Source organism: Carassius gibelio, chromosome A1 (genome assembly GCF_023724105.1).
Source record: "Carassius gibelio isolate Cgi1373 ecotype wild population from Czech Republic chromosome A1, carGib1.2-hapl.c, whole genome shotgun sequence".
In the NCBI taxonomy this organism is placed as follows: Eukaryota; Metazoa; Chordata; class Actinopteri; order Cypriniformes; family Cyprinidae; genus Carassius; species Carassius gibelio.
This window is the reverse complement of record NC_068371.1, coordinates 34,820,431-34,833,365: the sequence shown is the minus strand read 5'-3', so window position 1 is coordinate 34,833,365 and position 12,935 is coordinate 34,820,431. Positions and strand designations below refer to the sequence as shown.

Sequence of the window (12,935 nt, the reverse complement as noted above, 5' to 3'; positions counted from 1 at the left end):
TATTGGGAACTGTAGCTCAAGGTTGTTTGCAGCTTCTGTTTGTCTTTACATTAGTAAATATTTGAGATTGTGTTGTGCTGATTTTACCTCTGAATTAATGAATCCTTCCAACCCATAAAACCACAACAGCTTTTATATTTAGACCATTTTTATGTTTAGTAGTTCAAAATTGTTTCTGTAGATTACGTCACATATAAGCCTGAAATTAAATTCCATCTGAATTAGAACTTTCTCAACATTCTCAGAATATTAGTTAGAATTAAAAATAATCTAAATTAAAATATCAATTTATTTAAATTTAAGATGTTTTTAAAAGAAGTTCTAATTGAGATGAAATTAAGTGAATTATAACTTTTGAACTAGACATTGAATTAGAATTTAGGTTTGAATTTGAATTTTACATTTGAAATTAGAACTAGAATGTAATGAGTATTAAGAAGTTGTTTTTGAATTGCAGTTAGTCTCTTTCTCACTGTCTGTGGTGGGTAACCCTAGCTGTGTCTTCCTCCTCTCATTTTCTGGGGAGTTCAGTTTGTCCTGTTTCCCAACATTTTAGCAGTCTGCCACTGGCAGTGAGCCACAAATACACATCAACAGAATGAAGCGGCAAACACGCAAAGTGCAGGAACATTCTTTCTCACATTCTGTCTTTCAGAAATATCATATGTATGTAAATGAATCATCCTTTAGCCAGGAGGTTTTGGCTTTTAGCAATCTGGTGTATGAGGATACCTGGTACTGTTTACACTCAACCTGTTCACAATCCCACACTCACTTATTTTCTTAAGTGAGTTTGAGTTATCATTCATTTCTTCCTGTAATGATATGACTTGCATGGACAGGCATGCAGAATATTTATTTTTATATTTCTGCCTATTAATCAGTATTTTTGTTTTAAACAAATTGAACAATGACCCACAGTCACCAGAAATACTATAAATTATTTGGAAGTATTACAAATATTAGGCAGCACAACTGCTTTCAACATTTATAATAATAAGAAATGTTTCTTGAGCAGCAAATCAGCACATTCAAATGATTTCTGAAGGATCATGTGACAATTGTGACTGTAATGGCTGCTGTAAATTCAGCTTTACCATCACAGGAATAAACTACATATTCAAATAGAAAACAGTTGTTTTAATTTAATTGTAATATTTACTATTACACAATATTACTGTTTTTGCAGTATGTTTGATGAAATAAATACAGCCTTGGTGAGCGGCATTAAATAAAATCTAACTTTTGAATAGTAGTGTATATTGAGCCTAATCAGACTCAGATATAAATGTGTATTTATATCAGATTATCATATATAAATATTTGTGTATCATATACTGGAAATAAGCATCAGATGACTTGCTGTGGTTTTTATAAGGAAAACATAAAGAACCAGATTTTAGCAACATTGTGGGGATCACCTGCATGAAAACAACATACTAAACTGTGCATTTATGATAAATATGATTTTTGTGAATTTAGTGGATAGAAAATAGTATTAGTTCAGTATTATTAGAAGTCAGCTGAAAGTTCCAACCATCATAGAAAAAGAAACCCGCTGGCATGTGACTGACCATCATTTTTGAAATGTTGCAATTATGTCAGCTGTTGTTTCAACATTTAAAAAAATGGTTGTAAGAAGTTTGACAAAATACTTATAAATCAACACAAAATTTTTTAAATGAAATAAATAAGTAAATAAACCTTTTCAATTACCCATAAAAATAAAAGTTGAAATGCGAAAAAAGTTGAGTTTGTGTGTGACTATGCTTGCAAATTTGTCCTGTGTCTCTCATACAGTATGCTACATTTCGTGTCTGGAAAACTTCCAAGTGAAACCTGCAAGTGTTTATTAGGTGTTAAAAACTCTGTCTAGCCAAAGAGCTAATGCTGGCCTACAGCTGTCCGCTCATGCTCACAATCTCTTTCTCTCACACACACATGACATCACATCTGCATTCATGTCACCCATTGTGCAAATCGAGCTTATCACATATCAGTGTAGTGACGGTTAGATTGTGATGTGATCACAGATCTCAGTCAGAGGTAATAATATAGATCATTCTTTGATAAATCCAGATAAATCTTTACGACTGGTCTCAAAACCTGCAGCAAACTGACCTTTAAAGGGATAGTTTCTCTAAAAATGAAAATTCTGTCCTTGGACCCCACTGACTTCATTAAGATATCTTCTTTTATGTTCTTTAGAAGAAAGAAAGTCAAGTTTGGAACAACAGTTTATCAGTTCCTAGAAACGTGGTCTGATGTGGCTTCTACCGGGTTTAAAAAAACAGCATTTTCTGGTAAGGTATGATTTGAAGCAAAGCAGCTGGTTTAAGATGGTTATGAGCTGGTTTAAGATAGTCATGTGTTGGTCCTGAGCAGGAGCTAGTTGGTTAAGACCATTTTAGGACCCGCTTAAACCATCTCATGACCATTTTAGATCCAGCACACGATGATTTTAAACCAGCTCAAACCTGCAGCCATGCTTCTAAACATACCTTACCAGCATATGTTGTTTTTTTTCAACTGGGTTAGTATTCTTATAATGTGTACTTGGGTCTGAAAAGGTTTAATGGAGACTGAACTCGTTTGATATTTCTTGGGGGTCTAATGAAGTCGAATTGGATCCGAAGTGGTCCAATATGAGATGATGTTCTGTTTTAGTGATTATTTTGTTTTTTACTATCTTACTATCTGACATTAAAACCTTCCAATCTCAAGATTTCATACTTTCAGGCCATGCATTGTCAAGTATGTCATCAAATTTGATCTATCTAGTTGTTTGATTTATAGGACTATAGATGTTTTATCAGTGACAATACGTCTGGAAGGCTCTAAAAAGCATGGATATCTCAGCACCGGATTTCTAGTAGCGGAAGAATATAATATAATATTGATACAAATAGCATATTTGTAATGCCTTTTATGACAGTTTTATATGCTTTCACCTCTATTGAGCACAGATTATAATACAGCTTCAAATACTGCACTGTGTCTGAGGGTTGCTGTGGTAACAGGTTCTGCGGTCTTTCAAGAGGAGGCTGTTTTATTCTGTAGGGTTGCTTCCACCATGGTAATAGGATGAAAATAAAGAAATAGAGGGCTAAATTACATGCTGGGGAGGCATTTGCCCAAAACCTTGGCAGGCAGTTTCTCTCTCTCTCTCTCTCTCTCTCTGTCTCTCTCTCTCTCTCTCTCTCTCCCTCCCTCTCTTCTTTTATCTGTGTTTTCTGAAGACGACTGTGCCAAGGGTGAAACAGGGAGAGATCCAGAGCAATAAGGGGAAAAGAGAGTGACTGTGTGCGACAGAGAAACAGAGAACATATTTCAGATAACAAATAACTGTGACCCGTCATATATTGTGTTAACTGTATATGTAAACTAGATTTTTAGATTTTTATTTGAAAATATAAGCACTGCTTGACCTTGCAAAATGATGCGTTGTTTTGTGCTAGAGCATTGCAAGGTCTAGCCAGGACAAATGAAGTCTCTGCAGAGCCATCCACATAAATATTCATAGTCATGTTTTTTAAAAGTGCATGGTAATATAGTATTTTATATATGGTCATCTAATTGCATATATAAATTATACAAACCCACATAAAGAAGCATGCTACTTGCAGTCCGATGCATTATTTATGTGTATCCCTGCAGTCTGTAAAATGTCTGATTGAATGATTTTTTAAAAAAGTTTACAATTCATTTAAAGAGATCTTGCTTCTGTTTAGAGAAAGTTGGTCAGTTTGTCCCCCAAGTGGCGCACAAGAATGCTGGAGATTAGTGACTATGATTGTGTGTGTGTGTGTGTATGTGTGTGTGTGTAATTAGCAGAGCAGAAGGGGATTTGTGCTAAAACTCCCTCCCCTCTCCTCCACTCTTCTCCTCTCCTCTGAAAGAATATGTGTGTTTATTGCGACAGCGTGCATGAATGCCGGGGTTGTTTTTTTACAAACAGGAGGTCCGAGATGCGTCTGCATGCAGCCTCTCTCTGCGGGTCCCATCTGACAGAGGAAGCTCTCTGAGATCAGCACTGGGCTGCTGTAGTCTTCCCAGCATTCTCTTGGATGAGATCGTCCTGGCTTGGGATTTCATTGGTCTCAGTTCAGATTGCCCTGGTGCAGTCAGGACTGTTTTAGCAGCGGCCTGGACGAATGTGGATCAGTCTGAATTGGTTTTGGCCTGCTTCCGAGACTACAGGTCGAGCCGAGGCCAGTCAAGACTGGTTAGGTGCATGTTGGAGCCAGTTTAAATGTCTCTGCATGAGTTTCTTCGGGATGGTCAGGACGCCCCACAGCGGATTCTGTCCCGACTGACCCAGCTCCTCTACAACCTATCGGCCACCGTCTTACAGGGGGTCCCCTTCTCTCCTTTCACAACCTTCAGCCGTAAGAGCTCCTGGATGGACTGGAATGGTGAGAGACAAGAATATCAGTGTGTGTGTGTGTGTGTGTGTTTGGTGTCGTTGCTTTCAGATGGTTTTTGCTGAGGAAACAGGATGGGAAGTGCTGACTGCCTCTGTTAAGTTATTTCAGTTTTAAAACACTTTGTGACGTACTTGAGCGGTTAAAGGAATAGTTCAACCAAAAATGAAACTTATGCCATTATTTACTCACCCTCATGTTATTCCAGAATCATTTGACTTTCCTTATTCTGAGGAACTATAAAATTTGGAAAAATGTAGTACCTCATTCAATAAACGAGAAATTATACTTCCAGGCTTCAGTAAGGATGCAAAAGTACTTTAAAGGTCTCATAATTACTTAAATCTAGGTTTGCATCTCACAAAAAGCTGTTTTAAAGTAAAACTATAACATAACGCACAAGTAATATGTACCTCATGATACTTATGCATATGACTATGATACTTTTTTTGTGCCTTTGTGTATTTGTGTCCATTCTAAGGAATTGCATGGAAAGGAATGACCCGCATATTCTTTAAAAGTCATACAAGATATGGAGTAACATTAAGATGAGTAAAGGTCTGTTCACACCAGGGCTGACAACTATATAAAGATAAAGTTTTAAAAAGGTTCTGATTCAATGGAATTAGAATTTCTATCAATCAAAGTCCACCTGACTTTAAAAGGTTTACACATTTAAAGTGTCGAATGATGAACTTTGAATAAATAGAACATTATCTACCATTGGTGTGGACGCTAAAATATCTTTATAGACCTCATTCTTGTGAACCGGCCTTAAATAAAGTACGTAATGGATGAACTGTTCCTTGAACATGGTGTGTCCCCACGGTGTGTGTGTGTGTGTGTGAAGTTGAGAGGTGGTTTCCTTGTGGGATTTCTCTCAATCATTAAGATTCATGTGGATGGCCCATTTCCCAGACCGAATTGACACACATCCTCTCTCTCTTTCTCTCTCTCTCTCTCTCTCTCTCTCTTTCTCTCTTGCTCAAACACTTTGTGCTAAAAGTTTTGGTTTCACAGTAAACCAGTGCGTCTCAGCATAGAGCTGGACTGGTATATTTAAGGAACACACATGACATGAGAGACTGATAGACAAGGGCAAACAGCATATCATCTCAACTTCTCCAAAAAATAATCGCACATACATACCCATAACAAACCGAACAATTGCTTTGCTTTGCATAGTACAGACTGGACAGAATAGGGAATACACACACACTAGAAAAAAAGGCACTGAGAAGGACAACTTGTGGCAGTATCTGTACTGGAGAGCAGATGTCAGACGTCCTGAAATGTGAGTAAATCTCTGATCTTAATCCGCTCTGTGTCTGCTTCTCACTCGGAACAGGATGCTGCTTAAGTCGTGTGTGTGTTTTGTGTGTATTTGCTCTTTGATGTTTGACTTTCTGTGTTTAATATGAAACAATGTTGTCACATTCCTCTGTTCAGTATCTGTGCTATTTAGACAAGCTATTTTTGACATCATTATCTGTCATATGCAGACTATTGGTCATCGGTGTTGATGTATTATAGTTTTATAGGTTTTATGATTTTGATATATATATATATATATATATATATATATATATATATATATATATATATATATATATATATATATATATACAGTATATACATTCTGTTCTAAATGTGTATATATATATATATATATATATATATATATATATATATATATATATATATATATATATATATATATATCTTTTTTTTTTTACAAATAGGTCAGTATAATTTTTTACATTTTTATTTATGTTTTATTTTGAGTTATTTTAATGTCAACTTTTCAAGTTATTATTTTAATGTTTGAAATAATAAAGAAACGTAGCCTTTGCAACTAGCTAAAATGTAATATTTTATTTTAGCTAACATTTAATTTAAAAGGTAAAAATTATTATTGTTGCAACATTTTAAGCTTTACAGATACATGTTTTTTTTTCTTACTGCACATTTAATTTCAGTATTTCATTAACTGAAATAATGTTAATATACAAAATTACTCAAATCTACCATTATGACAACCACCTTAAAACACTTGTGATAAAAAACAGATTTTCCAGAATGAATAGTAATATATAGAAGGTGCACAAAAAAATTACCATAATGTGTTAACACGTAATAAAAAAATTATGCAATAAACAACAACAAACTATGTAAATTGTTCCATTTGTTTGTTTGTTTGTTTCTTTCTTTCTTTTTCAAGATAATACAAAATTAATCATAATTAAGAACTCCATTACGTTTACTGAAAGAATTCTTTTGTGCATTTATTTGAAAATCACAGGTGAGATAAGAGACAGGTGTGTGTTGGGTTTGTGTGTGAGGGCAAGCGTGTGCAAAGCGGCTTTGTTGTGGGGCGTTCCCTTAATCTGAGATGGGTGAGACAAACAGCGTCACGTTCCTGGCTGCAGCACTTACACCTGAGATAGAAAGATACAGCATCAGAGACAGACAGACCGTGATAATTCAGGGAGTTAATATTTGCAATATGAGGACAGATGGGATGTGACAGTAAATGGGCAGCAGGACAGACTTACACCAAGAGAAGGAGGTGAAATGATACTGATGGAGGGGACTGGGACGCACCTCCGACCCCCGGAAAACTGCAGGAGCTTAGTGAAGATCACTGTAGAGGAAATGGAAAGTTTCTACAGGTTCATTGTTTGCTGTGATGGGCTAATTTGTAAGTTCCTCTTTTGTCATGTGCTAAAAAAAGATGAGAAGTGTTTGTGCGACACTTGGTTGTTTTTTTCAGCACTTGTATCATGAGACATGATGTATCATGGGAGGTTTGGAGAGTAATAATACATCTGCCATTTAAATACATGTTGTAAGTATCTGATGTGAAATATGACGTGTAAAAGCTTTTCAATTCTCTGCGTGGATCAGATCAAATAAAAATAAGTCAATTTGGAATAATTATTGTACAGCTCTTGCCATGGCGCTCCATAATAACCAGCAATTATATTTTAGGATTTGTATATACTGTTCTGAATTAGTTTTGTTTATATTTTAGTCATTTTGCCATTTTTATTAGTTTTTGTTTTTAAAAATATTTTACGTAGCTTTATCTTATCACAGTTTCTGTAATTGTAATACTTTCAGTTAGTTGCCAAGGTTGTTAAAGTTTAAATCGAATAATTTTTTCATCTATTATAATAATTGGATTATATTTCAGCTAACAACATTTATTTTTAGTAGTTTAAATTTACATAACAATAACATGGTAACCAGGGGCGGTCAAGCTCCATAAAGAACAAAAACACCATATATAACATATAAAATAGTTACTGCAGTAAACAAAAAGTCCTCTGATCAAGTCACTGGCCCTCTTGACCCTCCCCTAAAGCTTCCACTTGTCTCCAGAATTTCAAAATGATGCCACATGGTTACCACATATACTTGAATCACTGAAAAATAAAAAAAAACAGCTTATGCAATTGGAATGACATGGCATTGAGTATATGACAATTTGTTTGTGTCCACCGTTTATCTAAAATGTAAAAAAAAGACATAACAAAGCACTATACTTAAGTAAGGTGTCCTTAGCCAAAGTTCGAATGCTAAGTATAGATCTGATATTGCACTTCTCATAAGATTGTCGATTGTTTGTAGACAGGGTGTTGTAATTAGATGCACCTGCTGGCATGTTACTCTGTGGGTGTGGTTCTGCAGCATGGCTTCTGGCCGTGTCTCTGTGCTGCTTGAGTATTTTGCATAACTTTTGCAGTGGGATCATCACAACGAACATCGAACAAGAAAAGACTGAGCTCTCCTCTAATGCACATGCGCCTGTGAAGCGGTAAGAGGATACAAGAGCTTTATTTGCCTATGGGGTTGGTGAGGTTTGCTTATAGTGTTATGAGGACACAGTTCAGAAGGAAGGGTTGATCTTAAACTACTTTAGCTTTGGTCTACACTGTTTATTTTGGATCTGCTTGCCTGGTTTATGATGCCCTACCTTATGTCAGTCAACATAGAGGAAACCTAGTCAGCCATTTTGGCTCTGAGCATCCACCGTGTGGCTGTAGAGTTCTAGTGTTTAGGCCACTTAGGCTCAGATGAGCTGTATGCTTGTGCGTTAATCTGTACTGCTGATCACCAGAGATTGGAGATATGGTGTCATCTCTCAAACTGCCAATGAGCACACTTTGTCAAGCGCTGCAGCTTTACATATACAAGGCCATACTGTTAAATAAGCCCCTGAGTGAATCATGTAAGAGTTGATTTTGTATATGCATCAATGCTATACTAATCCACTAAACAATATAGCACATTTTATCAATGCATCGTAGCCTTGTGAACTTCTCTCTTTGATTTTGCTGTTATTGTGAGATTGAGCCATCGGCCTTCTCCTCGTATTTGTTTGCTCTGAGTAATTGTCTGCCCTCACTGAGTTCATATATACTCAGTTTCTTGTTGAAACAGCCCATAATGTAGTGTATGTTTACTCTAGCAAATGTCTTGTTGCATGGATTTCACAGTTGCTGCTCTTGCTGAGTTCATGTTTCGGCAGCCCCTGCAAAAGCGCATGTTTACTGGGCAAATCTCTTGTTTTGTGGCTTTTTATTATTTTTGGACATACAAATTTTTAAGGAATAAGTGTCATGTTAGAGGAAATCATTAAAGGATGTTTCCTCTTGCTATTGCATGGTGTTTGTATGCTGAGTTACATGCGGTTGATGAACAAACATTTTGCCAAAGTCAGCTGATATGATTATTTCTGCTTTTGCTCTGGGTTCTTCTTCTTGAAGGTGTTACAGTAAATTAATTGTATTATTTTTATGCCTTTTGTTGTGTATTATCTTATGTATTTTAAACAGAGAAGTTGGTCTTAAATTATAACACTATCATTTGCATAGTATTTTTGCACTTTTTTTTACAGACCAAAAACAGCTTAATTTGTCATGATTTACATTTATGCATTTAGCAGATGCTTTTATCCAAAGTGACTTACATGTGCATGCAGGCTATACATTATTTTATTTTTTTTATTTAAATTTATTTTTAATTTTTTTAATCAGTATGTGTGGTCCCTGGGAATTGGGCTACTAACACAATGCTCTACCACTGAGCCATCACATATTTGATCTATATCATATTATAGATATTATAAGATATTATATATCTTTATTTCCTTTGCCTTCTGTTCCAATCTTATCTGTAGGGTGATTTTTACCCATTTCTCACCTGTCTTGTTTTATGTGAGGATATTTTGTTGGGACTATTTGGAACGGCATGAGAGTAAGTAAATAATGAAAGTTTTATTAAAAATGTAATGCCTGTAGGTAGCAAAAGTCTTTTCTTCGTTAATGTGACGTCTATCTGAGTGAAACCGCTTTCTGAACAAGAATAAATGTAGGGCGGGACTTGATTTTGAACATCAGAAATTGATTGGCTCACTTTGATATCATGTGAGCGATAGGTTGTCCCGCCCTCATTATGTTGTTTAAAGATTATATAGGCAAATGAAATGAAAAAATTCTAATAATGTAATACTGCTAAATTCCATAAAAATAAGTCAGTTTTGATTTCTTGGTGACTGTAATTTCTTTCTTTACCAAGCCATTTTTCTCATGGATTCCTAAAGTTTCCCAGGTTTAGAAAATTAAGAGGATATAAACACAAGGCTTCCTGTTTGGTAAAACTGCATTAAATTAAACATCATATGCTGCCAACAGTAAGCGTGGATAATTATGAGAGGGATCATGTAGAGGCCTAAACAGACTGTGATTCTGTTACAGTGTCTGTGCTGATTAAATCTGGATGATAAAGAGGGTGCGGTGACATGAACGTCCCCTGAGAACATGCAGCTAACCGCTACTGCTTACTGCTGTCCAGACAGCCGTCATCCCCCCACAGGCCAGAGGACATGACGACTGTCCACACTGATGTGGGTTAATGACGGGAGATTGTCCCAATGGCATGAAAGAATTTCCAGAGTTAGAAAGAATCACGGAAAAGGAAAGAAAAATGTAGACGAGAAAAGTGAAAGCACAGTCTCATTGGTAAACATTTTAGTATGTTATTCAAAGGAAATACCTGATCTTCGGACAGAGTATTTAATTGCTTTTTTGCTCATCTTTGGGATTTGAGTTTAATTATAAAGTGGAAATTTCACTCTGCTCTTTGTAGCTTCAGAGCCCGCATGCGCAAGGATTGTAAGTAACATCTAAATGACATGTATGTCTGCAAACAGGCACATGAGTCTAATGGTTGTTTGTGATTTGAAACTCATTTTTCTCATGAGTCTGATCTTTGCTGTATTTTCGGTGTACTGAGGGTTGATTTGTTGCTGTGTGATCTTTAGATGTGCTGCTGTGACCAAACCCACTGTCTGCTTGAGACTGATCACATGACTATCCTGTGTGTGTGTGTGAGAGAGAGAGATATTCGCCACAGGCATCATCAGTAAGGATGTTTTAATGGGTCGGATGATCATTGTTTTGAGCTGACACAAGTTGCACCCTCCTTCTCAAGTGATTGGAAAATTCCCACTTTCTGGTAAATTTGTGATCATATGCTCACTTCAGCATTCGGTTCCCTCAAATCTGCTGATTGACTGTTTTCAAGGTTCTTTCCATGAAACTGATTATGAAATATAAACACAGTTAGGTTGTTTAAAACTATACTTCATCAGATTCATATTGAATTGCGAAAGCTGGGCGTGAAATTTCTTTTTGATAAAAAAAAATTCCAAAGCAAAACGAGAATTACAGGAAAACGTCTATTTGAAAGACAATTTCCTCCTTAGATATGTAGAATCATGTGCTTTCCTAAAAGCATCTCTCAGTAAAAATTCATCCTTCCCTTGTGACTCAAATTAGCACAAGCCTTTTTTGGAAAGAAGTTCAAACACCTAAAATGCAGTATGTACATAGGAGTACATGTGATGACTACTACTTAAGCACATTTCAGTAATTAAAAAAGAAAAACATTTACTGTAAAAGTCATGAATATGAACATGAAAATGGACATTGACTGCCTAGTTTTTAAATGATTTATGAATAAGATTGGTAAGATACCGCTCCACTTTACATTGTCCAAGTATTTAAAGGTGCATCTCAATAAACTAGAATGTCATGGATAAGTTCATTTATTTCAGTAATTCAACTCAAATTGTGAAACTCGTGTATTAAATAAATTCAATGCACAGAGACTGAAATAGTTTTAATTCTTTGGTTATTTTAATTGTGATGGTTTTGGCTTGCATTAGAGGTGGGTGAAATGCTCGTTTTCACTCAATATCCTGTTAATCTTGAGTACCTATAGAGTAGTACTGCATCCTTCATAACTCCAAAAAGTCTTTAGTTTTATTATATTCATAAGAGAAAGATAGTCTGTAAAGAGAGTTTTTCCCGGAAAAACACGACCGGCTGGAGGCGTGATGTGTGGGCGGAGCTAAAGAATCACGAGCGCGAGTAAGCTTTTGCGTTGAGAGCATGTGGAAGCTGTGACATTACCGTGAGGAAAAAAACATCATCCAAAACAAACCATGGGTAACAGTCAGATTCAGCGTATATTTATGATCCAGAATCTGATCCCGAGGCTGAAACTGAACGAGAGCAGCAGCAGCAACGACTCGCTCCGAGCGGGGCTCGAACCCGGGTCTCCGGCATGGGAGGCGGACGCACAAACAAGGAGGCAGAGATATTTGAAGCAGTTTTACTCACCGCCTGCGGTTCCAACACACGATCGTGACCCTTTTTCGTTGGGACTGCATTATCCTTAAGAAATAAACGATACGCAAATCCAGCATCAAACTGGGCCTTGTTTGTAAAACAAGCATCTTCGAAATGCAGGGAACAAACAAAAACACTTGCACAACTCCGTTGATGCTCTGTAAAAATAAACTCCATCCACTGGTCCCTTAATGCTGTTTCTCTTTTGGTAATCTGTGCAGGGTTGTCTTGCCCTGGCAACCAAAAACACACTTCTTTTGTGACATTTCGCGACCCTCTCGCTCTGATCAGTGAAGTCTGTTGTGCTCTCAGTGCTGTGCTATACGGGAGCGCGCGCTCTTCCGGCAGACGTGCCCTAGGACCCAAATAAGGAAATTCCGCTCCATCTAACGTCACACAGAGTCATACTCGGAAAAAACTTTCCGAAACTTGTGACAAACCGGAAGGAGTATTTTTGGAACTGAAATACTCCTTCAAACGTACAACTTAATTTTTGAAACTTTGTCCATGTTTAGCATGGGAATCCAACTCTTTAACAGTGTAAAAAAACTCAGTATGCATGAAATAGCATTTCAACCCCCCTTTAAAAAAAAAAACCTACCAATTCACTATCTCAGCAAATTAGATTACTTCGTAAGACCAATTAAAAAAAATTTTTTAGTGAATTGTTGGCCTTCTGCAAAGTATGTTCATTTACTGTACATGTACTCAATACTTGATAGGGGCTCGTTTTGCTTTAATTACTGCCTCAGTTTGGCGTGATATGGAGGTGATCAGTTTGTGGCACTGCTGAGATGGTTTGGAAGCCCAG

At 36.5% G+C, this 12,935-nt stretch overlaps 1 protein-coding gene across 6 annotated transcripts in view; it reads left to right on the top strand.

Annotated features, from left to right (window-relative positions):
• LOC128018641 (guanine nucleotide exchange factor DBS) overlaps positions 1–12,935 on the top strand; it is a 55,623-nt gene that overhangs the window by 416 nt on the left and 42,272 nt on the right. For 3 of the 6 annotated variants that reach the window (XM_052604326.1, XM_052604317.1, XM_052604281.1), the window contains exon 1: positions 3,935–4,415. The exons of 1 other annotated variant lie outside the window; for it this stretch is intronic. In XM_052604326.1, coding sequence (XP_052460286.1) covers positions 4,253–4,415 — 163 coding nt within the window. In that variant the 5' untranslated portion in view covers positions 3,935–4,252. Of the gene's footprint in view, positions 1–3,934; positions 4,416–5,438; positions 5,719–12,935 lie in introns of those variants that run through there. 2 more of the 6 variants (XM_052604290.1, XM_052604309.1) reach the window with 2 other exon arrangements.